This window comes from Erpetoichthys calabaricus, chromosome 3, assembly GCF_900747795.2.
Source record: "Erpetoichthys calabaricus chromosome 3, fErpCal1.3, whole genome shotgun sequence".
In the NCBI taxonomy this organism is placed as follows: domain Eukaryota; kingdom Metazoa; phylum Chordata; class Cladistia; order Polypteriformes; family Polypteridae; genus Erpetoichthys; species Erpetoichthys calabaricus.
Genome location: NC_041396.2, coordinates 76,756,071 through 76,783,868, shown reverse-complemented (window position 1 = coordinate 76,783,868; position 27,798 = coordinate 76,756,071). Strand labels below are relative to the sequence as shown.

Genomic DNA, 27,798 nt, shown 5'->3' with positions numbered 1-27,798 from the left:
CTTTTTCCATGCGTTTTTGCCATTGTCTTTTAACACGGAACGGAAGAGGGCTATTTATACTGATTTCCATATTCAAATATGTGAAATTCAGGGGGTGGGTGGGGCCATAGGCACTTGTGTTAAATTTCATGTTCATTGGAATTTATAAAGGGGAAGAGCGTGGAACTTGGCATACGCACAGTTTTATGCATCTGGACTTTTTTGTGCATACGCACATTTCCAGTTTTGTCTGTACACCATGCTTTAGATTTGAATTCTACTCACAGTGTTATACATGAGGTCTGTGGAGTGTGGTGGCTAAGCCCTGGTGGGTTCCGGGAGTGCTGCCAGGGACAGCAAAGCCCCAATTCATCAGGCTCCCACCTTACCCAGAAGTGCTTCTGGATCAATCCTACAAAACAACAGAAGTATTCCTGGGTATTACATAAAAACAGCCAGCTGCCACTGCTCCAGAAGTCAGTGTCTGGAAGAAGGATGAAGCTTACTGGAGACAGAGAGAGACAGAAACAGATTTGAGCCTCATGTGTGTTTATTGTGCTAGTAACTGTGGCTGAATTGTGGGAATCACTTAAGGAAGAGTTTCTCACGAAACAATAAAAAGCCTGTGTTATGCCTGATGTGTTTCTGTGTTGGGTGTTTGAGGAGCTGGAGCCACAACACACACACACAGAGCAAAAAAAAAAATTTTTTTTTTTTTTTTTTTTTACACTTAAAAATTAAGGAATATCAATCTGCCCAGTTAAGATGTGTAAGTGATTGTGAATCACCTTCACCTGTTTTGGTACAAATGAAAGGATCAACAGGTGCACTGGATAGGCAACAGAAAGACAACCCCCAAAAAGGGAATGGTTTTGCAGGTGGTAGGCACTGGGCACTGACAATTGTTCTCTCCTTATCCCTTCCTGACCGATTCTTCTCTAGTTTTGTGTTTTGCTAGTGTCCTTGTTACCACTGGTAGCATGAGGTGGTACCTGCAACCGATTCAGGTTGCACACATAGTCCAGCTCCTCCAGAATGGCACATCCATATGCACAGTTACATGAAAGTTTGCTGTCCTCCTGCACAGTTTCAAGAGCATGGAGGCGATACAAGGAGACGGGCTGTTTTACACAAGGTGAGCTGGACAGGGCCATAGTAGTGCATCAACCCTGCAACAGGACTGGTATCTGCTCCTTTGTGTGAGGAGGATCAGCAGGAGCACTGCCAGAGACCTACAAAATGACCAGCAACTGGCCACTGTTGTGCATGTTTCAGACCAAACTGTCAGAAACAGACTCTATGAGGGTGGCATGAAGACCCAACATCCTCTATTGGGACTTGCCATCACAACCCATCACCGCGCTGGTTGATTGACATTCGCCAGAGAATACCGCAGTTGGCAGCTACACCATTGGTGCAACATTCTCTATTCACAGATGACAGCATGATTCTTAGACGCCATGGTGAATGTTATGCAGCCTGCAAAATCATCCACCATGACTAGTTTGGCAATGGGTCATTGATGGTCTAGAGAGGCAAATCCTTGCAGGGTTGCACAGACTTCCACATGCTAGGCAACAAATCACAAAATGAATGTAGAATCAACACAAAAGAATTACAAAAATATTAATGGCATAGTTTAAACTTAAACAATGATCTTAAACCTGATCTTTTAACAAAATATTACTTGTGCAAGTACAACCTGAATTTGAATGCCTTCCTAAAAGGCAAGTTGAAAAGAAGGCAATAAGAAAGTGAGGCCAATGTATTAATTCTCAAATTGCCACAGTATATGAGACACAAACGTGTCAAAGTACAAAAACAATCGAAATAACTGTCGACTTTGAATGCACTGCTAAAGACTGATTTAATTGGAAAAATGGTGTTAAAATTCTTTCAATTACTTGATAATTATACTCTATATTGACCTACTGTATGCAAACGTTAAAGACACATACAGCGCCACCCCGCTGCCTGCGCTTGGGAAAGCAGATCATAACCTGGTTCTGCTTAAGCCTCACTACAAACCAAGAGTGAGGAAGCTACCTACAACCACACGCTCATTCAGGAAGTGGTCCCCTGAGGCAGAGCAGGCTCAGAGAGACTGCTTTGGAACTACGGACTGGCATACAGTTAGGTCCATAAATATTTGGACAGAGACAACTTTTTTTCTAATTTTGGTTCTGTAAATTACCACAATGAATTTTAAATGAAACAACTCAGATACAGTTGAAGTGCAGACTTTCAGATTTAATTCAGTGGGGTGAACAAAGCGATTGGATAAAAAATGTGAGGCAACTAAAGCATTTTTTTAACACAATCCCTTCATTTCAGGGGCTCAAAAGTAATTGGACAAATTAAATAACTGGAAATAAAATGTTCATTTCTAATACTTGGATGAAAACCCTTTGCTGGCAATGACAGCCTGAAGTCTTGAACTCATGGACATCACCAGATGCTGGGTTTCCTCCTTTTTAATGATCTGCCAGGCCTTGACTACAGCGGCTTTCAGTTGCTGTTTGAAGTGAAATGCATGCTCAATTGGGTTAAGATCAGGTGACTGACTTGGCCTTTCAAGAATTTTCCACTTCTTTGCTTTAATAAACTCCTGGGTTGCTTTGGCTGTATGTTTTGGGTCATTGTCCATCTGTATCATGAAACGCCGCCAAATCAATTTGACTATATTTAGCTGGATTTGAGCAGACAGTAGGTCTCCGAACACCTCAGAATTCATTCAGCTGCTTCTGTCCTGTGTCACATCATCAATAAACACTAGTGTCCCAGTGCCACTGGCAGCCATGCACGCCCAAGCCATCACACTGCCTCCACCATGTTTTACAGATGATGTGGTATGCTTTGGATAATGAGCTATTCCACGCCTTCTCCATACTTTTTTCTTGCCATCACTCTGGTAGAGGTTGATCTTGGTTTCATCTGTCCAAAGAATGTTTTTCCAGAACTGTGCTGGCTTTTTTAGATGTTCTTTAGCAAAGTCCAGTCTAGCCTTTCTATTCTTGTGGCTTATGAGTAGCTTGCTTCTTGCAGTGCACCCTCTGTATTTACTTTCTTCTCTTTATGGTAGACTTGGACATCGATACGCCTACCCCCTGGAGAGTGTTGGTCACTTGGTTGGCTGTTGTGAAGGGGTTTCTCTTCACCATGAAAATGATTCTGCGATCATCCACCACTGTTGTCTTCTGTAGACGTCCAGGTCTTTTTGCATTGCTGAGTTCACCAGTGTTTGCTTTCTTTCTTAGGATGTACCAAACTGTAGATTTTGCCACTCGTAATATTGTAGCAATTTCTCGGATGGGTTTTTTCTGTTTTCGCAGTTTAAGGATGGCTTCTTTCACCTGCATGGAGAGCTCCTTTGACCACATGTTGTCTGTTCAAAGCAAAATCTTCCACATGTAAGCACCACACCTCAAATCAACTCCAGGCCTTTTATCTGCTTAATTGATAATGACATAACGACGGACTTGCCCACACCTGCCCATGAAATATCCTTGGAGTCAATTGTCCAATTACTTTTGAGCCCATGAAATGAAGGGATTGTGTTTAAAAAAATGCTTTAGTTGCCTCACATTTTTATGCAATCATTTTGTTCACCCCACTGAATTAAAGCTGAAAGTCTGCACTTCAAATGCATCTGAGTTGTTTCATTTAAAATTCATTGTGGTAATTTACAGAACCAAAATTAGAAAAAAAGTTGTCTCTGTCCAAATATTTATGGACCTAACTGTATCCTGCGGGGATTATATACTGAGAACATTGAGGAGGTTGTTGACTGCACTACTGACTACATCAACTTCTGACATTGTAGTTCCTGTAAGAACAGTATGCTGCTATGCTAACAACAAGCCATGGATTACAAGTGACATCAAGGGCCTTTTGAACCAGTCCTCAGATGGTCAAGACCTGTCGAGGAGGACGAGCCTTCCTAGAGAAGCCCACATAAAAACAGCTCTGTGATTGCCGTTTTGCAGACATGGCACTTAGAGCACTTTAGCAGCTAGGAAGTGTGTGAGGGGTCCATCTGTCTAGGTGCATGTTTGCTAACAACTTTCACAGGTCAAACAGCAATCTCTGAGCGTTTTTTTTTTTTTTTGCCAACCCCCATTTCACCCTTTCATACAGCTTAGCCTGTCTAAGAAATTTAGTGCTTTTTTGGTTGGTAGAATCATGGTGTGCCTTGGGATTTTTTGAGTTGCAAAAAGTGTGCCACCACAGAAAAAAGGTTGGAAAATACTGCTCTGCCATTACTTCTGGCATTCTAAAAAGAAAAGATCTCCATAACTGCTGTCTCTCTTAAAAACTGACACCATGCATTACCTGGATGGTTATGTTGCATTCTTTGCATAAAGAAGTAGGCACAATCATTACACTTCCATTTCGTAGAATTTTGCCATTATATTATGGCTATCAGCACTGTGCATTACCTGGTGGACTGGTGAGTAGGCTTGGGCGGTAATACAGTAATATGGTATCCTGCGGGATCTAAAAATAGCAACGGTATCAGTTTCAATACCGTTATACCGTCATAAAAACAATGCACTTATATGGGAGACAAGGATTAAATATTAAATATAATTTATTTAATGCCTAAAAATGCGTATGCGTGGTTGTCATCACGTGACAGCGTGGAGAAGAAAGAGAGAGGTGGGGAAAGATGGCGAGTCGCGCACCAAGTGACCTGGTCTCAAAAAAGAACACAAATTCTGCAGTTTGGCAGTATTTCGGGTTTCGACCAAACGAGAAGGGAGAGGCGGTAAATACGGACGAGGCAATTTGCAAATTGTGCAACAAAAAGGTGACCGCAAGAGATGGAAATACCTCGAACCTAAGGTTGCATATACGAAACCACCATTCACTCACTGCTGCGAGGATGGACCCGAGTTCACTCAGTGCAACAGTTTCAACGCCTCCCGATGCAGGACCAACAACATCTAGGTCCACCGCCAGTACGTAGCCGACGATAATGGGGGCCTTCGGGAAAGCAAAGTACAAAAGGGACAGTGTCCGTTGGAAAACCTGTACTGATGCAGTGACAAAATACTTAGCGAACGAAATGGTCTCTTTCCACACAGTGGAAAAAAAGTCCTTTACGGACATGGTAAAGGTCCTAGATGCCCAGTACGAGCTGCCTGGACGGAAATATTTCTCACAAACAGCCATCCCACATTTATATAGTAAAGTTAGAGACAATGTTCAAGTGCTGCTGTCAGCGGCAGACAGTTATTCCTTAACAACTGACATGTGGTCATCAGTTAACATGACACCATATATGTCTCTGACTGTCCATACTATTACACCTGACTGGAAACTTGAATCCAAATGCCTCCAAACCACGTATTTTCCTGAGAGTCATACAGCGGACAATCTTGCTGCTGCACTTCAGGAATGGCAACTTGACGAGAAAAAACTTTCAGCCATAACCACTGACAACGCTGCCAACATTCATGCCGCAATCAGGTCCCTGCACTGGCCGTGGCTATACTGCTTTGGTGACAATCTAAACTTGGCTGTCACAAATGGATTGCATGACCAGAGGCAAAAAACCGAGCGCGCCCTCGGACTATGCCGTAATATTGTCGGGGCCTTTTCACACAGCTGGCAACGTAAGCATGAACTCCACAAGAAGCAAGTGGACTTGGGACTCCCAAAACATAGTCTCAGAACGGTAAGCATAAAACGTGCAGAGAGTTCCTCAGGGGCAGGGGCTCAAATATAAAAAAGGGGCATATATTATATTATATTATATTATGCTTTGCATCACATAAATAAATTATATTGAAAAGTAGGCTATATTAAAATAGAAAACCATTTTTTAAATTGTAATTTTTTTCCTGTATTTTTTATCAAATAAGTGCAGGCTTGATGCGCATAAGGGACTTATTTAGCCTAAAATAAATGTGCATGAAAATTTGACCAAATGGAATAATATACATTAATGGACTTATTTATTTATGCATTCATTCATTTATTTAGGCCTATTTATTCATTCATTTGTTTATTTATGCCTATTTATTCATTCATTTGTTTATTTAGGCCTATTCATTCATCTAATCGTTTATTCATCATTCATTCATTAATTCATCCATCCATCCGTCGGCAGGACTGTGCAACTCGCTGGGGCTCCAAACTGGCAATGGTGGAGCGCATCCTCGAGCAGGCCCAAGCGATCAGACACGTAAACATGCTGGTTTTTCTAGCGAAAAATCTTGACTAGATTGATGCCACTTGCCATTCGTTCCTATTTGCACTGTGTTTATTTTTATTTATTTAATTGATTCAGGTATTTTTATTTGGTTTACGTTAAAAACAATATTGGAAAGAAGACTGGAAAGAAGTTTTTGTTTAGGACTATTGCTTTGCAATACTTTTTATAATATGGATGATGTTTATGTTAATTCAACTCTGGTTGACTGTTGTGGGTCTATTTGCACTTTTTTATAAGCTGCTCTTCTTTGTTATTAAAAGTTGTTCAGGTGGTGTGATTTAGTTTAATTGATTTGTGTGCGTGTCTCTGTGCGAAAACTGTTCTGGATGTTTATGTTAATTTAATTCTGTTTGACTGTTGTATTTGCACTTTTTTATAAACTGCTATTTGTTGCTAATAAAAGTTGTTACTATTGTTCTGCATGTTATTTTGTTATTGTTTCAGTATTAGTGTTTGATATTCAGTTTCTGAACGGTTTAGGCACAAGCCAACAGTTTGGTGACGCTGTCTGAGCCTTACGTCACATTTTTTTTATTATTCACGGTAATACCATATACCGAGGTAAAATAGGGAGGAGGTTTGACGGTATCAAAATTTGGATACCGCCCAACCTTACTGGTGAGTTAAATACAAAGGTACTCGCAACTTATTTTGGTTTTAGTGCCACTCAAGGATAACTTATATAGCACTTACAGTAATCCCTCGCTACTTCGCGGTTCACTTTTCGCGGATTCACGACTTCGCGGGTTTTTAAATACAAGTGATTGCCCGCCTATCGCGGAAGTTATGTTCCAGACCCATCAGCAACAGGACTGCGCCTCCGGGGAGGGGGGTTTGAGTGAACGTGCGTTCAGCCCTCACAAAACCACACACACACTCCTCCTCCTTCCGAACGCGTAGAGCGACAAGCAGGCATTTTGGCAGAAGCAGCACAAAGTCCATTTCTGCTCAGCGTGAGTTCAGCTGCCCCTCTTCACAAAGCGAGTGCAGACACATTGACGTCTAATCGCTGCGTGCAGTGTGCAGTGTTGGTCTGCGGTGTTTAAGAATGTAGAAAGTGTTTAAGAGCATAGGAAGTGTTTATAAGAGTGTGGGAAAGGTTAACAAGAGAGTGAGAAAGGTTTATAAGAGTGTATACATATTAATAAAAGGCAAAGCCCTCACTGACTCACTGACTGACTGACTCATCACTAATTCTCGAACTTCCCGTGTAGGTGGAAGGCTGAAATTTGGCAGGCTCATTCCTTACAGCTTACTTACAAAAGTTAGGCAGGTTTCATTTCGAAATTCTACGCGTAATGGTCATAACTGGAACATATTTTTTGTCCATATACTCTAATGGAGGAGGCGGAGTCACGTATCGCGTCATCACGCCTCCTACGTAATCACGTGAACTAAAAACAAGGAAGAGATTTACAGCACGAGTCAAACGCGGGAACGAAGGTAAATGACGTTAATTTTTGACTGTCTTTTAATACTGTGTAAGCATACATATTAACACGTGCAATTAAACGTGTGCATTTACGGGGTGATTTCTCAGGCTTAAAGGCTCGCCTTTTACTAAAAAGGTAAATGCAAAACTATTTTCAATCATTCTATGATCTGCTTCTCACAACTGAAGGCACCGTGGCTGATGGTAAATGACGTTAATTTTTGAGTGTCTTTTAATACTGTGTAAGCATACATATTAACACGTGCAATTAAACGTGTGCATTTACGGGGTGATTTCTCAGGCTTAAAAGCTCGCCTTTTACTAAAAAGGTAAATGCAAAACTATTTTCAATCATTCTATGATCTGCTTCTCACAACTGAAGGCACCGTGGCTGATGTTACGTCACTTGCTGTCCAACCATAAGCGTTACCTGGTAGGTAATCGGACACTCACTTCACTCCCTTTCGGGAATCGAAGCTCTGAGGTTTTCTTTTGTTCTTAATTAAAATTTAAAAGCAATACTTCACCACTGCTAAGCCCCTCTAGCGCTGACATCCGAGGTTCGATTACCGTAAGCAAGTGCAGTGAGTGTGTAATTACATTCACGGCATTCGTAGTCTGATTCACAATCTGATTGTATGGGTGGTTACCTACGAGGTAACGCTTATACTTGGCCACCAAGTCAGGTTGAAGTGATCACTCGAGTAAAGGCAGCTTCACAAAAAAACAGATCCTTAACAAACTGTTATTAGTATATTTTCCCTCAATTTAAAAACATTTTATTTTCTTCTTAATAAAAATTTAAAAGCGGTACTTCGCCGGTGCGAAGCGCGTGGATTTGACCGACTGACACATACAGACATATTCATGAGGGCAGGTACTTCGGAAAGAAAGCACCGTGTAAACCTAAAGTTTAAATTAAGTTCATAGACCTACAAAAGGTTGCCATTCATTTGAAGCAAGATTGCTTTTCTTCTGTACAACTATACGTTGCATTCTCAAGAGTGTGCTTGCACGGCTTCAGATATATATGTATATATATATATGTATGTCTATATATAAATATGTAAGCTTATAAGTACTGCCTTACTTCTCTTTAAGAAAGGAAGATGTAATGATACTTGATTTAAACGATTCCATGTCTTCCTGGGTTTGCGTAGCTTATTGTCAATATCTTTACACCTGTTTTTAACACTTATTTACTGAAACGGGCTTTCACGAAAAAAGTTAGGGCTTTGCTACAGGATACACCCTCCACAAGTTAAGCAAGTAAAAATAAAATATATATTTCTGTTTTATTTAAACCTTTTAAGTTCGTATGCATAGCCCCATTTGGCTGTTTAATTTTTTTTTTCTTTCTTCAGTAATATTTAATCTCCTTAAAGAAAAAGAACATATCCATTTTACTTTTTTTGTACCTCTTTAGTAATATTTTAGTGTAAAAGGATAACCAGTATTTAAACCTTTTATGTTACTTTATACATTTATTTTACACAATGTTGAAAAATTAATAAGAAAGCTACATATTTTGGCAGCTGCTGCTTTCATTTTCAATGAAATGAAAAAAGCTCTCCAAGACAAAACGTCAATGAAGAAGAAACAGTTTGCACTATCTAAAAAGGAGAAACCCTCATTTATAAAACTTTGCTGCAGATGACTTAGCTTATTGTCAATATCTTTACACGTTTTTTTAAGACTTATTGACTGAAACGGGCTTTCACGAAAAAAGTTAGGGCTTTGCTACAGGATACACCCTCCACAACTTAAGCAAGTAAAAATAAAATATATATTTCTGTTTTATTTAAACCTTTTAAGTTTGTATGCATAGCCCCATTTGGCTGTTTAATTTTTTTTTTCTTTCTTCAGTAATATTTAATCTCCTTAAAGAAAAAGAACATATCCATTTTACTTTTTTTGTATCTCTTTAGTAATATTTTAGTGTAAAAGGATAACCAGTATTTAAACCTTTTATGTTACCTTATACATCTATTTTACACAATGTTGAAAAATTAATAAGAAAGCTACATATTTTGGCAGCTGCTGCTTTCATTTTCAAAGAAATGAAAAAAGCTGTCCAAGAGAAAACGTCAATGAAGAACAAACAGTTTGCACTATCTAAAAATCAGAAACCCTCATTTATAAAAGTTTGCTGCAGATGACTTAACTGAAAATAAATGAATAGTTCCTATGTGTATAATACATATTTATCTATTTTACTTATGCCTTTATTCCACCAACTTACAACATCTGAGGTACAATTTGTTACATTACTTTTGTTTTTTGCAGCACAGGCAGGTGAAGTGACTTCCTCAGGGTCACACAGTGGTGTCAGTACCAGGATTTGAACTGACAAGCTCCGGGTTTACTGAAATATTACTGAACAAAGAAAAAAAAACGAAAACGGGCAAATACGGCTATGCATACAGATGTCCATCCGTCCATTATCCAACCTGCTATATCCTAAATACAGGAGCCAATAAGTACATATGTTTATATACAGTGTATATATATATATATATATATATATATATATATATGTGAATGTATGTATGTATATATGTATGTCTATATATATGTAGATATGTAAATTTGTATATGTATATATATGTTTATGTGGATGTGTATATGTAGATATGTATATATATATGTATATGTATATGTATATATATGTTTATGTGTGTCTGTGTGTGTATATTATATATATAAAAAAGACAGCAACACTCATAACAATGACAACACAATTACATTGACAATCATGTTACGTTATTTTTAAAATGTTTCCTTTTTTTTTTTTCATAACCTCTTTAACACACTACTTCTCCGCTGCGAAGCGCGGGTATTTTGCTAGTAAATAATAAAATAAATATAGGTCGCTACTTCGCGGATTTTCACCTATCGTGGGGGGCTCTGGAACGTAACCCCCGCGATAGGTGAGGGATTACTTTATATGATATGACATTGCTTCAGTCTTCTTATGGAAACATGAAATGGGACGGGGGAAGAAGAAAAAAATATAAAAAATAAATAAATAAATAAATAAAAACACCCACACACAACACACCACAGAATTTTTACCTTCACATCTTTTCTCTAGGACACATTAATCGCAAAAATTTACATGTTAACTTTCTCAGGCCCAATATAAACATTTTTTATTATATATAAAATACATAAACACACACACACACACAACATATACAGTGCATCCGGAAAGTATTCACAGCACATCACTTTTTCCACATTTTATTATGTTACAGCCTTATTCCAAAATGGATTAAATTCATTTTTTTCCTCAGAATTCTACACACAACATTCCATAATGACAATGTGAAAAAAGTTTGAGGTTTTTGCAAATTTATTAAAAATAAAAAAAACTGAGAAATCACAAGTATTCACAGCCTTTGCTCAATACTTTGTCGATGCACCTTTGGCAGCAATTACAGCCTCAAGTCTTTTTGAATATGATGCCACAAGCTTGGCACACCTATCCTTGGCCAGTTTCGCCCATTCCTCTTTGCAGCACCTCTCAAGCTCCATCAGGTTGGATGGGAAGCGTCGGTGCACAGCCATTTTAAGATCTCTCCAGAGATGTTCAATCGGATTCAAGTCTGAGCTCTGGCTGGGCCACTCAAGGACATTCACAGAGTTGTCCTGAAGCCACTCCTTTGATACCTTGGCTGTGTGCTTAGGGTCATTGTACTGCTGAAAGGTGAACCGTCGCCCCAGTCTGAGGTCAAGAGCGCTCTGGAGCAGGTTTTCATCCAGGATGTCTCTGTACATTGTTGCAGTCATCTTTCCCTTTATCCTGACTAGTTTCCCAGTCCCTGCCGCTGAAAAACATCCCCACCGCATGATGCTGCCACCACCATGCTTCACTGTAGGGATGGTATTGGCCTGGTGATGAGCGGTGCCTGGTTTCCTCCAAACATGACGTCTGGCATTCACACCAAAGAGTGTGAATCTCATCAGACCAGAGAATTTTGTTTCTCATGGTCCGAGAGTCCTTCAGGTGCCTTTTGGCAAACTCCAGGCGGGCTGCCATGTGCCTTTTACTAAGGAGTGGCTTCCGTCTGGCCACTCTACCATACAGACCTGATTGGTGGATTGCTGCAGATGGTTGTCCTTCTGGAAGGTTCTCCTATCTCCACAGAGGACCTCTGGAGCTCTGACAGAGTGACCATCGGGTTCTTGGTCACCTCCCTGACTAAGGCCCTTCTCCCCCGATCACTCAGTTTAGATGGCCGGCCAGTTCTAGGAACAGTCCTGGTGGTTTCGAACTTCTTCCACTTACGGATGATGGAGGCCACTGTGCTCATTGGGACCTTCAAAGGAGCAGAAATTTTTCTGTAACCTTCCCCAGATTTGTTCCTTGAGACAATCCTGTCTCAGGTTTGTGCTCTGACATGAACTGTCAACTGTGGGACCTTATATAGACAGGTGTGTGCCTTTCCAAATCGTGTCCAATTAACTGAATTTACCACAGGTGGACTCCAATTAAGCTGCAGAAACATCTCAAGGATGATCAGGGGAAACAGGATGCACCTGAGCTCAATTTTGAGCTTCATGGCAAAGGCTGTGAATACTTATGTACATGTGCTTTCTCAACTTTTTTATTTTTAATAAATTTGCAAAAATCTCAAGTAAACTTTTTTCACGTTGTCATTATGGGGTGTTGTGTGTAGAATTCTGAGGAAAAAAATGAATTTAATCCATTTTGGAATAAGGCTGTAACATAACAAAATGTGGAAAAAGTGATGCGCTGCGAATACTTTCCAGATGCACTGTATACACATACAGACATGCCAGCTCTAGCACAATGTGCATTAGTCATTATTCTTTATTCATCCACCTTAATAAAAGTGGATGTGTGCCTTGGTATCACTCTAGTTGATACATCTCTGTTATAATGGCATTTGGTATTGGATTTGTAAAAGCTGGGACATCACAAACATTAGCACATCTGTTGGAATGACAAAAATCATTGCATTTTATTCCTACACGTTTTACAAAACCCACTGTAATAGATGGTGTACTGCAAAAGTTAACTCAGATATCTACATTGATTATTTAGATTTCAATCTGTTTTAGACAGATAACATGGATAGTAATTCTTGAAACTAATATTTGTCCATTCTCCATGGTCCAAATGTCTCGATTCAGACTGGCCATATTATTTTAACCATTGGCTCTGAAGAGGGGGATCTTCCCTAAATACATTGGAAGTCCTATTTAGTAACTAATAAGACTCTATAAATCCTCAGAGTATCTTATTCACCAGTGGCTTCTTCATTATCAGATTCTAAAAGACACAATACTAAGTCAGTTTGTTTTTTCTAAACCAGTGCTTTAATCCCTCCACACGGTTTTAAATTTTCTCCTTATAGGTTTTTACCTATATTATTTTATATTATATATATGCGCCTTGGCAAGATTGCTCATAAAGTTTGAGTTTATGATAGTTTTACCTTACATTTTACCACATACATAACTATTTTTACACCTCTGTAGTATTTTATTTAATTTTCTATTTACACTTGTACATGTTTTGTCTTATTGGGTATACTTATTTCATTGTTTAATATTTCCTTGTTATACAGGACACTGGTTTGTTCCTTGTATTTTATTTCTCATTTCTTTTGTTTTCATTTAGTCTTATTTATGTTTTTTCCTTGTAGATAGATAAAATGGAAAAACATGATGATTATTGTTGTTGTACTTGACTAAATTTGTAGCCCAGAAGCCTCTCTACATGTAAACACAATAAATTGTGGCTCTTTTATATCAGAATGCACATTCAGAAAGAGATGTTCACTATCGCCAATGCCTTTTGTGCTTTCAAGCCTTTGGCTTCAGCAACAATCACAGATAAGAGAATTATAAGGCAAGGAATATAATAAGTATCATTGGGCTAAAGATACAGTTTCTTTGTCAAGGATCCAAAATCTTTACTAATTGTATTAAATCTGCTTGAGAAAAAAAAAAAAAATGCATACTCTTCTCAGTCAGCTCACTTGTACAATATACTAAATTTGATTGCATCTGCAAGAAAAAGTAAAGGTTTACTCAGACTTAATTTCTGCAATATGATGTAATGCAAAATACAAGATATTAATAGGTGGTGCTCTCCTTAGGCAGGAGGAGGAGAATAGGAACCTAATCAAGGACTTTGTTAAATGGTGCGACTCAAACCACCTACAGCTGAACACCAGCAAAACCAAAGAGCTGGTGGTGGATTTTAGGAGGCTCAGGCACCTCATGGACCCTGTGATTATCAGAGGTGACTGTGTGCAGAGGGTGCAGACCTATAAATACCTGGGAGTGCAGCTGGATGATAAATTGAACTGGACTGCCAATATTGATGCTCTGTATAAGAAAGGACAGAGCCGACTATACTTCCTTAGAAGGCTGGCGTCCTTCAACATCTGCAATAAGATGCTGCAGATGTTCTATCAGACGGTTGTGGCAAGCGCCCTCTTCTACACAGTGGTATGCTGGGGAGGCAGCATAAAGAAGAGGGACGTCTCACGCCTGGACAAACTGGTGAGGAAGGCGGGCTCTATTGTAGGCACGGAGCCGGACAATTTGACATCTGTGGCAGAGCGACGGGCGCTGAGCAGGCTCCTGTCAATCATGGAGAATCCACTGCATCCATTAAACAGTATCATCTCCAGACAGAGGAGCAGCTTCAGCGAAAGACTGCTGTCACTTTCCTGCTCCACTGACAGACTGAGGAGATTGTTCCTCTCCCACACTATGCGACTCTTCAATTCAGTTCACCCGGGGGGGTAAACGTTAACATTATTCAAAGTTATTGTCTGTCTGTATACCTGCATTGTTATCACTCTTTAATTTAATATTTTCTTTATCAGTATGCTGCTGCTAGAGTATGTGAATTTCCCCTTAGGATTAATAAAGTATCTATCTATCTAAATAAAAAAAAAAAAAAAAAAAAAAAAATCGAGTATGTGTTCAGATAAAGTACCACTTCCAGGTGATGGATTTGGTCCAGAAGTTAAATACATATCTACAACTCTGGTGTTACAACCACATGCCGAATTTCATCCATCTATCATTTTTGAGTTATCATGTTTACACACACAGACACACACACAATTCCAAAAAAAAACAAAACAAAAAAAAAAAAACACTATTTTTGGACTCTGGGAGGTCTATCATGTCAAGATGCATCAAAATATTGAGCTTGAATTTTTTCATGATTACTATACTTTCTGTATACTTTGTACATGTACATACACACACACACTAGGGGGCTTCGCTCGCCAACCCACATGTTTGGTTTTCCGGATACACACTTAAGAATTTTTTTTTAAATTGTTGCTATTTCATTAGTTTCACTTTTATTTCAGAACTTCTTTAAAAACAATATTTGGAATCTTTATAGTGCCAACATGCCGAATCTTTTAAATGAAGTCCGTGAGACATGTGTTTAATGACTATGTACTATAATTCAGGATAAGTTTCTCTGTTTGGAATTTCAGCACAGACAAAACGATCTACATCATCAGCAGTTAATAATTTTTTTTGCAAAGTAACCAATAAATGCATGCGAGGTAAACCCTGTTTTTGAAATTCTCTGACTTAAACTTCAAAGCCTTACAATATTTACATACTTCTGACATATCACCTATGTCCATATATTCGCCTTTTCGTTATTTCTCAGAGTAATAATTTCTTTCTTTCTTTGTGCTAATGCAATGTTTACTTTCTTTGTTTTGACACTTTTGTTTTTTTCTGCTTTCATATTCTGTATCTTGCTCTGCATGTGCATTGCCTACGTTTTTGAATTCTACCATTTTCATTATCTATAACCTGTTCTGCATGTGTTTGGCCCCCTTGTTTTTTAACCTCTTTATGACGTTTTACTTTGATTTCTACTCTGTCTTATTTCTGACCTCGCTTTATCCTGCTTTTTTTCCCCCCCCAATGACACCTGGTCCGTGGTGATTATTTTCCTTTTTTGAGTAATAATTTCCATTTGTTTGTGCTCCTGTGATCTTTACTTTCTTTTTTTTTTTGATACTTTATAAATTTTCCTGCTTTCATATTCTTTAACTTTTTCTACATTTTTATCGTGCCAACATTTTTTTTTTTAGCCTTTCGAATTCCACTGCTTTCTTAATCTCTAACCTGCTCTGCATGTGCATAGTGCCAATGTTTTTGAACGTCTTTATGAAGATCTACTTTGTCTTTTATGTTTTGTCTTTTAATTCTGAGCCCGATTGGAGGTGTCTCTCCCCCCCCCCCCCCAATTCCACTTGTTCCGGGCTGATTATTACTTTCCTTATTTTCTGAATTTGCACCTCAATTATTCTCTTTTATTGCATTTTTTTTTTTATCTCCAACGCTTTTGAGTCTCTTTACTCCACGCTGTTCTTCTTTGCTCAGTCATCGACGTTTTATCTATAACGTATTTTCCTTATACGCTTTATATGTGCTGAGAGCCCTGGATCTGTGTGTGCTCAAAGCCAAAACACAACCGAGTGTGTTGCTGCCTGTGGTCTTATTTGATATTGGTTGTAAGTAGGGCATGTCTTGCAAGAATCTCATGTTCTACGTCCCTGTGAGACGGTCCTGGGTCAATCTCTTGGAACAAAGTCTCATGTTTAAGATCACCACAAGACACTCTGTGGCCAATCTCTTTCGTCTCGTGGGTCTTTTAAGTGTCTTCCGTGAAGATCATGTCTCGTCTCCCTAGTCTCTCTCTCCCAGGATTTTTTATATATTATATATATAAAATACAGAGATATATATAGGTTTAGTAAAGGCTGCAATCACTAATGAATCTCTTTCCAGGGGGATACAACGATACATGGCAACATATGTCTGTTGAATCTCCCATGGGCACACTAGGGTTGTGTTGTATACCTGGTACTGAAATTTTTTTTTTTATATATATATATATAAACAGTATTGTACCAGCATTTCGGTTCCAGAAGTAAACACAAGTTTTGAAATACTCTGCTCTGTTCTTCATTCTTTGGCTCTCCTGTGCGCTATAGACTCCTTAGAGGGGGCTAACCCTCTCCCCACTCTTTCGCAGCACTAGAGCTGTGTTTGTTAAATCAGGAGTCACTACACGATATGATATGATAAATAGCAGCAGGCATATTTTTTATTTGTAGAAATATGTGAAACAGTGGCATTGACGCATCACAAAGACCTATTGTTTCTGTGGCAGGAAAATATAGTAAGTTCTCCTCAACTCCCATCTCACAAACAATTAAAAAGTCACTCTGAGAAGACGAACTGCAAAGACGTGTATAAGAAAGGAATAGAGAGGAGGTACTGACAAATGTGCTTGTGAAATGAAGAGACTGTGGCACTGAATTGACAAAGAAGAAAAACTATTTTCTAACATAGCGGGCACAGAAGAGTTGCTTTCCATGGTGCTTCATACTGCTTACTTGTTTGTATCTAAATTGCATTTTGTAAAGTTTAAAGGTTGTTTACATGCACAAAAGGCAAAATAAATTAAGTTTTTTTTTTTTTTACAGTTTTACAATAAATCCCGTCTCCAAAGATATAGTAAAGTAAAAGGTACAGACAGACTCATCCATGCACTACTTTCTTTATGCACGTTTCCCTACTGAGCTAGTTTTACAAATGTTGCTTGGTATAAGATAAGCAGTCCACAACAATTGGAGCATATCAATCCTGTCATGTATGAACATAGAGCTAAACACTTAGAAAAAAAAATTGTTTTAACATTTGCTGTATTTTATTTAATGACAAGAAGTCTGCCGCCAGTTCTGAAGACTGTTACTATCTATTGTAATCAGCATATCAATGCGACATTTCGCTCCAGCTCCTTAAAGAATTTAATCCTTTTTCCATGCAGTAAACTCGCTATCAGGGTCCTTGCATGCATCGAGAGTTTGACAGAGCATAAAGCACATGAGAATATGATTTTCACAAGGCTCAGAATTTTCCACTACACAGTTCCTTCATGTCTATGCCCAATGTAGGCAAAGGTCTATGTCATATGTGTTTTCAGGCATATTGGTATGGACAGGGATCCTTTTGAAAGCAATGTGAAAACTACATTATGGATAGAGATCATTTCTGTTTAAAAATTGTTTTTTTAATTAAATTGCAATAGTTTGAACATAGCCCTCAGTTTGAGACAAGTTTGTACACCACCTCCTCCCCTTTGATCTGCTTTAGGCTCCACAGTGGGAAAACCACCATTCCCCACCTCCTACCCTATGCCATGCTGCAGACTCTGCAAGGAGCAGGAAATTTCAAAGCACTGGAGAATTCAAATGGCACTGATAGCTTGTAGTAAATTTGTATGATGCACTGGGGAGGCTAGTGGGTGTGCAACCAATTTGGGGGTAGGGTCATGGGGAGTTAATCTGTTATTTGCTCCAGTATCATTCCATCAAAATTTTAGTACCGATCCAACACCGCAGGGCTCCATGGGAGTTGTAGTACCAAATGAGGGCTCTGCAAGGAGGAGAATTCCTTGTTTTAAGGAGGTTTCTACCTGACCTGCAAGTGTTTTCTAGCAGCACCAGAAGTACACCAAGGTCTGGCATAAAGGAGGCCACTATGCCTCACTCAGGCAAAAATTTATTGTGTACAAGTAAATACATATGTGTCTTAAGAAATCATGTTGTATTGCAAATGTTTCAGGATAAAGATGTGTGGTTGCCGCATACCCATGACACTGACAAGTGCCCTAAATGCTTAAATTACCGTCTCAAAAAAAAAAATAAAAAGGAAGGTTCCCAGGCAGGAACACAGACAATTAGTTTGAAAACAGTCCCACTCTGTGTTTCAAAACAGCTGAATCTCAAAAAAAATACAGATCATTTTCAGGGAAAAAAACAAAAAAAAAAACAAAACACAACACAAAGTGCTGTGCAAAACAGAGTGGTGGAAAAGCATTTGCCCAGTTTCTAGTTGTCTGATTTGTTGTACATTCTTGAAAGTGAATACGATTAAAGTTTTGCACCAAACTGTTATGCTTCTCTGTTTTTCTGTGTGAAGAGACTGATGATAATCCCTGTAAATGCTGGGAGGTTAAGGAGGTACTTAGCAATTTGGGAAATGTAAAATAAAAACCCCAACATTTTGTGTAATATTTGACTCTGTGTCTCTTGTAAATAATATGCTTTGCTTGAAGATCAAAAAAAAAAAAAAACAAAACAACACAACACTAAGAAAACTTTGCATAGCCAAGATGAGTGTTTATCTAAATTACATGAAGACAGAAGTATAGCAATAGGAAATAATACTCTAATTATAGTCTATTATTTAATAAAAAGGTCCAACCTCCTTATTTATCCTTTTTCCTTGTTAAGTGAAAGGATCCCAAAACTTTGTATTTTAGAAGGCGGATTTTGAAATCAGCTCTAAATTAAATTTTGAACTGAAGAGAGAACACTTCACCAACAAATGAGGAAAGAGTGGTAGGTGTGTAGCCTCCATAGCGTTACATTTGTTTTCTTGGAGAGAAATAAAAAAAAAAAAAAAAAAAAAAAACACCAACAACAACATGTACAAATTACATTTATTTAATCTCATCTTTATATTATAAAATGTGCAAAACACTAAAAGCACAAAGTCAGAAGTGTATAAGGTATAATAATACAAATAATAATGAGTAATAAATTACTATTATTAATAAAAATAATGCTAATACCATATATACTGTGAAAATGCATCGTTTGTGTAGTATAACTTGAAGCATGGTGAAATACACAATCTAACATCACAGTTGGCACATCAGTACCGTGATTCCTTGCGGATTTTCTTTCAAGACCAGTTAGCTTTTGAACAGCACACTGCACATGCACGATTGACACGAGTGTCACTTTCGGATTCATCAGAATCACTTTCGATTTCACTGCCTGAAAACAGAGACACTTTGTGTTCACTGCTTGTATCACTGTAAAGAGCGTAACACACCAGGACTGCTGAAAAAAAAGGTTTCTTATAAGATACCATTATGAGGCTAGGAGAAAACATGTCTGCTTATGCAAGGCACACCTATATTGTTTCCAGAGCAATGCTTGGCATTAACGCTGTTGCGACTTTCACAGCCCGAGCAATCCTTCAGTCTAACGCTTACGTGAGACGCGTCTATACAGTTGCCCAATATAATTAATTAAGCATATACTTAACAATATTTTAGCAAACAAGCATGTATTTTACATGTATTGAGCTGGATACTGACATGTTAATTATGTGACACAGGATTTTTTTTTTCTTCTTTTTCACATCTTTTGCGGTTGTATTCTACTACATTGGTCACTTTTGGCTTCTATTATATCATACATGTTTTCATGCAGAATAGAGAGAGAAAAAATATTAAACATTTTTTATCAGCCATCACGAAAAAAATCCAAGGGCAAGTAAGTAACATATAAAAATACATAATTTTTGGGTGAAGTATTCTTTTAAAATGTCCTGTATTCCTTTGCTGGAAAAAGTCTTCTAGAACATGTTGCTGTCTTCAAATAATACCCACATCATTTCTTCTGATAAGGAATACCAAAATGTTGTTAGTGAAACAAATGAAGACTATTCTTTCCTTAAACTAGTGCAGAACGGAATTTATTTTTTTAAAATCTGAAATATTTAAGTGAGAATAAAATTATGAGGTTATCATTTTTCAAGAACCTTACTTTAATAATGCAATAATTAATTATGAATACAGGTGATCCCCCGCCTATCACGGAAGTTACTTTCCAGACCCAAATCCGCGATATAGAAGGACGCTTGGGAGCCATCGTAGCGCTTAAAACAAAACGAAAAGTTCACAAAAATTTTGCTCACAACATCTGGACCACAAGCAAGGTACGCGATATGCAGAGAACCGAGATGTGTCGGGGATTCACGCTTGCTGTTCTTGCGAGATTACACCACATTAGCAGCAGCCAATCACAGCCCAAGAGAATGAAAATCCCGCTCTGATTGGTCGAGTCTCCTCTTTCAGCCAATAATGGGCCTTGTAAGAAATCATCTGGGTAATGTAACACGAAACTCTGCCTACTGTAGTGTACAATGTACGTATATTTAATGATTTACTGTATTGCTTAAATGTTCATCATTTTATATACACTTTTAACTACATTTTAGTCAATATTTACAGTTATGTTAGTTATTATAAATTATAATACGTATTGTTCTAATGAACTCTTGTCTAGCACACATAGTGACAAATGAAAAAGTTGTCAAAAACTCATAAAAACACTATAAAACCTCAGATTTCCACAATAGAAAATTAGATATGTTCCACAGAAAAACCTATCGTCAGTTTCTGGAAGATACTTTTTTCAAGCAGGGGTACAGGAAGAAATCAGCAGCATTCAAAAAGGCCATGATCTTTATGAAGGACAATGCTCCCTCGCATGCACCCAAGTGCCCCACTAGCCAGCATATGTGTCTAAAAGAAAACCAAATAATGACATGGCTCCCTTTCTCACCCGACTTAAATCCTATTAAGAACTTGTGGGCCCTCCTCAAACGCAAGATTTACAGTGAGGGAGGACAACAGACCTCTTTGAACAACACTTGGAGGCTGTAGGTGCCGTTTCAGATATGGATGGCAAGCTTATGTTTGTTTTTGAAAAGACAGTTGTTGAATATTTTTGAATGACCAAAAATATTTTTCAATTGTTACATCCATCCATCCATTTTCCAACCTGCTGAATCCGAACACAGGGTCACGGGGGTCTGCTGGAGCCAATCCCAGCCAACACAGGGCACAAGGCAGGAACCAATCCCAGGCAGGGTGCCAACCCACCGCAGGACACACACAAACACACCCACACACCAAGCACACACTAGGGCCAATTTAATATCGCCAGTCCACCTAACCCGCATGTCTTTGGACTGTGGGAGGAAACCGGAGCACCCGGAGGAAACCCACGCAGACACGGGGAGAACATGCAAACTCCACGCAGGGAGGACCTGGGAAGCGAACCCGGGTCCCCAGGTCTCCCAACTGCGAGGCAGCAGCGCTACCCAGTGCGCCACCGTGCCGCCCCAATTGTTACATATTATTTTGGTTTTTTTTTTATAACACAGATAAACTTGAAAATAAGCAAGTAAATGTGGAAAAATTGAAAAAAATTTGCAATTGAATTTCCTAATAATTTTGCATACTAATAGTTGCCTAATTTTGCATAATGATAGTTCCCCATTTTCCCCGTGAAAGACAAAAGCTCACAATTGTCTTGTTAAACATTCAGGTTTAATATAAAATAAATCTATGGATTGAATGAGAGCTTTTATTTGTTCAACAATAAAACTAAAACCTGGGAAATACCATTTGCCTAGTACTTTTTGCATGCAGTTTATTAAACTGAAATAAATACTTTAGATAGTAAAATATCTTAACATAGCACCACACAATATTTAAAATTGACATACTTTAAACATCAACATTTTGCAACCAAGGATATTTTGATAAAGAAATATACAATAAAAAAATTAAATTAGAAAAAGAGAAAGAATAAAACATCTCATGAAGTGGTTAAATGAACCTATAGTGTGGCATATTAAAAGCATTCAGTTTCAGCCCAAGTAAAATTAGGTTGTTACCATTCTTCAGACTTAAGTGAGGCATCCTGCATCATACACATCATATTTAGAGCTTGTGCATAATGTGGACCGGACAGCAACCATATATATTTGTCAGACACAAACATACCTAGCCAGTTTTACATCCCTTTATTGCTCCTGAATGCACACATCTGACCAGTACAAACACCAATGCAAAAAAATATTTCTCTCCAAAGAAATCATACCAAAGCATGTAAAACATTAAAAAGAAATCCTTGAAAAAAGATATAGAATCATTTTAAAGTATTTAAAACCTCTTTTGTTTAAGTGTGAAAAGTTTTGATAGTGTCAAAAAAGGCATAAAAGGCAATGAGCAAATATGGTCAATAACTCTTAAGCAGTTCAATTCAAAATATTTACATATATATGGTTTCATACTTTAAATATTGTTCAAGGTCACTTACTCTGAGGCTGCCCCAGGTGGAAAAAAGTAGGAAAAGCTTTGAGACAGCTGCTCCTCAGTCTGAATGTAGTCATGATGAATGGGACTGAGACTGGGCCTAATGCCTAACTTGTTCAACAGCTTGATGGAATCAACAACAATGTCCACACAACCTCCAAAACCTACAATATACATAAGAATTGCTTAATAAACAAAAACGTTTGAACATATAAATCAACAAAAAAAAATAACTAATGGCGCAAATGTATTTATTCCTTAAATAAGTCTATAAAAAGCTTGGCTTCATTTTTAAAATTTTAGGTCCCCACCAGAAGTTTGCCAAAATAAACAGACAATTCTAAGACATTTTTAGTGTAGTTAAAGACCGAAAAATTGCAGAACCGAAACCAGCTTTAACCATATTTAGTCAAGATGATTTTTGATCGACTTGCCACACAAGTAAAAGAAACAGTACTGAGTACACATGACAAATTTCCCTTGACTTGAAATATCCTAAAAACACAAGAATCACAGTTTGAACAAAATACATGCAGACTGCACCAATTGCCTCCTTGACTACAGAAATACTGATTCAACAGTTTAACGAACTGTTGCAGAAAAGTGGGCCAGCTATGATTCCGTCATTCTCAAGCTCTGTTGTAAAGGCTTCCTGTGGCAGTAAGTCTGCTCCAACCAAAATCTCAAAACAAATATAAGAATCTGCTTTTAACAAAACACTTCTCCTTATTCTGCAAGATTTTACTTTTATATTTCTACATTCATTGTTTTAACTCAGCAACACTCAAAAAAAATTTACTTGGCTTTTCTAAAGAACTTTTAAAAAAATAAATAAATAAAAAATCGAGAATCATGTCATCATTGAGTTTGTAACTCTAGAAAACAATATTGTCTTTGAAGATTCATTCTTTCCTAGTTAGAACATCTACCAGGACCAATCCACTTCATATGCTGATGAAGATAGGGGCTACAAAAGTTCCATTGTGGCATCTCTCAAAGACGACTAAAAAATCTGTCCAGGTGTCAAAAGTCAACAATAAAAGCAAATGTTGCCACCATGAAGTGACTCATAATGGAAAACTAAAGAGTGACATTGTGTGAGGCAGTAGATGCTATGCAGATTTGTAATGAGTTAGTTTAATCTATTCTTCATAAACAATTAAACAAGAGCAATGTGTATGTCATTGGCTGTACAGAATGTTAAATCCTGAAATAATGCATTATTGCACTGAAAAATCCAAGAAGAATCTCCAGTTAAAGATTTGGACTGGACTTCATATATGTGGATAAGACTTGAATACATCACTAAGGTGCACTAAGCGCCAAAAGAAATTTAAGTTCTAAGCCACTGCCATGAAGATCATGTGCACAATTAATTTTTACGATGCTCAGTGCATAGTCTATATTGGTTAAACTGTTTAAATGGAAAGCCGGGGTCTCTCCCTCATTCTGCTTTAACATTATCCCCTCTCGCATTACACAGACTTCAAAGGCTCCCCTGCAAACCTGGAGATTCAAACTAATTGCCCTATACAGAAAGGATTACTTTGGGACACATTACACCTGTGATAAAATATCAAATCAAATACAGTGGATGCACAAGCATAAAAAAAAAAAAAAAAATCATTCAAGCCTTATAAAAAAGCTTTGTGACCAGCATAACAAATACATTAGTGCTCACAGAGATTATGTCAAAACATAAAACTGGTTTGGTTTTACTCATCTTTCTTATAACTGGTCAGGCTCAAAAAACTTTTGATCACATACTGTATCAAGTCTATATTAATTTAGCCCCTTTTTAGCTGAACCAGTTTATCCAATTTCTAACTACAGCAGGATGCCACCAATCCTTGCAGCATCAGCCCTGGACTTAGTGCCATCACATTATATTGTACAGTCACGGACACACCCAGGGGGATCACTTTGAATTTCTAATCAAACCAACTTACCATATTTGTGATGAAAGAGGTAATGGTTAGCACCTGAAGAAAATATCAAAATTCCATTTGTCTGCCTAGTCTGTGATCTGAACCCAGAACTCTGGAACTATAAAGGAGAAGTGCCAACTACTGTCTCACTGTGCAACCTACTATATTCAAGCCAAGTCAAGTTTATTGTCCTGTGTACATAGTACAATGAAATTCCTAATTCCTACAGTACCAACAAAAGACAAACAAATACACACCAAAATAAAAATGATTGAGTGTTTAGCAACCTTATGACCAACCTGTTAACAGAAACTATCTCTGGATCTATTGTTTGCCAGAAGGAAGAAGTGAGAAAAGCAACTGTGCAGGATGGGAGAGGTCTTTAATAAAGCCCATTGAGGTATTCCTTGTGTGATTTTGGGCTATACAAGAAATAAATTGTTCCTTAATAATACTGTTTGCCTTTCTTAAACAGCGAGTGTTGTATACAGGATGTCTTGAACAGAAGGCCGCCGAGTACCAGTAATATTCTGTGCAAACCATACCACCCACTGCAGTGCTTTATAGTCTTAAGCCAAGCAGGTGCCACACTGGGATATAATACAGCCAGGGAAGATGGACTTCTCTGTACACCAGACGTCCGATGAAGTAGAGCAGCTGATGAGCCTTTTCATCAAGTGTAATATGATGCATTACTATAAATTTACTTGCACTTTCCCAGTTCAATGCCTCATCATGATCAACAGTGTATGAATAGATTTTTATTTGTTATGGCAGAGTTTCTAATTTACAATCTATTGAACCATGCATTATACTCCGTAATGTATTCGAGCACTTAACCCCGATCACAAAAATAAAACAGTAAGTACTAAGCAAACCTAGGCAAAATGTCACTACCCATTGCCAGTGTGGCCCTTCTCTCACTGTGCTTTTCTCTCTCCCTCCAATGCCCCCCCCCCCCCCCCCCCAACCAAAACATAACAGTACTCAGGGTTTTCCAGGTTCAGCACTTGCTTACTTCCGGCCATATATTAAAGAGGAAATCCCCTTTTTAAAATTTTAAGTAATCATCCATCCTTAACAGAGAAACAAAAGTATTTTAGCTCAGTGTGAAGGATCAAGGCCAAGATGGTAAACAATCACATCATTTATATTATATTTTAAACAACAGCCATCCATACATAACAACCTATTTTATGGATCCACTACACTGTATAAGGCAATAGTGAACAAAAAACTACCACAGATAGGACATAATTAGTTTGTCGAGAGGCAGAGGTATAGTGACAGGACAGGATAGGCAAGGCAGGCAATTGCCTGGGCCCCTGAGGGCGTTCGTTTACATAGGTACTCATTGCAATGATATATCTGCAGAATCCTAATGCCCTACCCCCTTCCCAAAAAAAAAAAAAAAACGACACCATAGCATTAACACATTACAAGGGGGTTTACAAAATTAAAGAATTTTTGTTTATTATAATTCTCACTCTTGGATCGTATGAATTTACATGTTGTACTTGTATTACTGAATTTTACTATGTCTGGACTTGGGGAACTTTAAGTTGGAGTACCAAATCAAGTTTTTTTTTTATTGCCTGGTGGGGCCCCGAGTCCCTAGAATCACCTCTGTCTCATAGCATACATGCCTAGTGGCTGAATGTATATTTGCCAGCTATATTCATAGCCTGGCATGTATTTAGACTGTAGGAGGCAAACCACCCAGGCAAAGAAGGTACATTTGAATTCCATATTTAAAGCATTATCATTAATCAAAAGTATTCCACAGAAATGTGTTGAAAAAAGCAGAATCTCTCAATTTATTTTATTTTGTGAAATATCAAAATACATGCCTTACGTTCTAAAAAGGACAGTAAATAGTGATTAACACTGCAGACTACAACACGAATTACAGGAGATAGATCGCATTGCTTTTCATTAACCAAACTGAGCAAACAGGTCGAACGAACCAATCTGCCTCCTTGCTTTTTGCTGATTCAGCCGCAATAGGAATTATAATGACCGAAAAAAAATATACCGGTACATGTGAAAAGGTGGAGTTGAACCGAACAGATTCACAGCACTGCGCGCGATGCTTACCATGCAGGAGGTTGTGCAAGATAAAGGAGTTCAAAGTCTATTTTTTGTCATTAAAATGAAATTAAGATGAAGACAACATTTTCAGAGGCACAAAGCTGCAAGCACCCAAGCAAAAATAACCATACAAAACGCCAACTTATCTGTCTTGCAAAGAAAGAAAGCGCCGCGGTGTTTTTTTCCTTCTTGCAATAATGCCTGTTTAAGTAAACAAAATCGATGTGTACAGAATGCTTACCTATGGCCACCCGGGGTTTGTCAAAGTTATCGATGCCCACTTTACCCTCGGCTCTCAATAGAGACGTTAGCACTTTATGGAGCCGCTCGTCCAGTACGTCTTCGACTGGCGACCTATACCACAAAGCCAGCAAAACCACGGCCAGCGAGACAAGCGTGCCGTATCTCACCGCTAGCAGAGCAGGCGCCATTACGAGCAGGAACTTAAAACTTATCACAATAAGCTGTGCGCAGATATACCGAGCAACCACGTCTGCTTCTGCTGCCTGCCTGCTTTGAGGATAGCAACCCGCGACAGCCTTAAAAGTACAGGGAGCTGGGCAGGTCACGGACAGCAAAGCGGAAGTAGGAGAGACTTCAGGCAGAAGGCAATCCACACGGTGCCACGCGGCAACCACACTTACTAACTTCATGGTTTCATGACCAGATTATTTTTGAAAATCCTGCTACTTGTAAAAGCTTCTGACTAAACTTTTTTTTTAAATCGGAGTTGGTTTTGCCACTGTTGAGTTTTGTACGCTGCCCCTTTAAGCCAGAATATGATCAGCCCCCCCCCCCCCCCACCCTATACTAACGGGAGACATAAATGCTGCTTTATGAACCCAATAATTCTCTCTTGCAAACAAAATCACATTTTCAGTAACAAAAAATAACCAATACGGGAATGTGTGATCGGGTTGAAAAATGATGTGTTTAATTCGTTTAATTCATTTCACGTGAATATGTTAAAATAAGTTTATACAATTTATGTTTTCATATAAAATCAAGCAGATGTTTTCTTGATTTTTCTCTATTAACAATCGCAAGCAAGCTGTTATGAGACTCTGTTACCTGAGTTTCCAAGCCAAATTCAATTTATTTGTTAATGGATATACCATTCTCAATCCCATTTATTCGAAGAATTGATGGCTTA

The 27,798-nt window shown here is 38.2% G+C and overlaps 1 protein-coding gene across 1 annotated transcript in view; it reads right to left on the bottom strand.

The window, feature by feature from the left end:
* Positions 1-27,197, bottom strand: part of adpgk2 (ADP-dependent glucokinase 2) — a 42,862-nt gene extending 15,665 nt beyond the window's left edge. The window contains exons 1-2 of the mRNA XM_028796935.2: positions 26,887-27,197; positions 22,631-22,790 (exon numbers count right to left, since the gene is read on the bottom strand). Coding sequence (XP_028652768.1) covers positions 22,631-22,790; positions 26,887-27,076 — 350 coding nt within the window. The 5' untranslated portion in view covers positions 27,077-27,197. The remainder of the gene's footprint in view (positions 1-22,630; positions 22,791-26,886) is intronic.
* Positions 27,198-27,798: the final 601 nt, after the last annotated feature.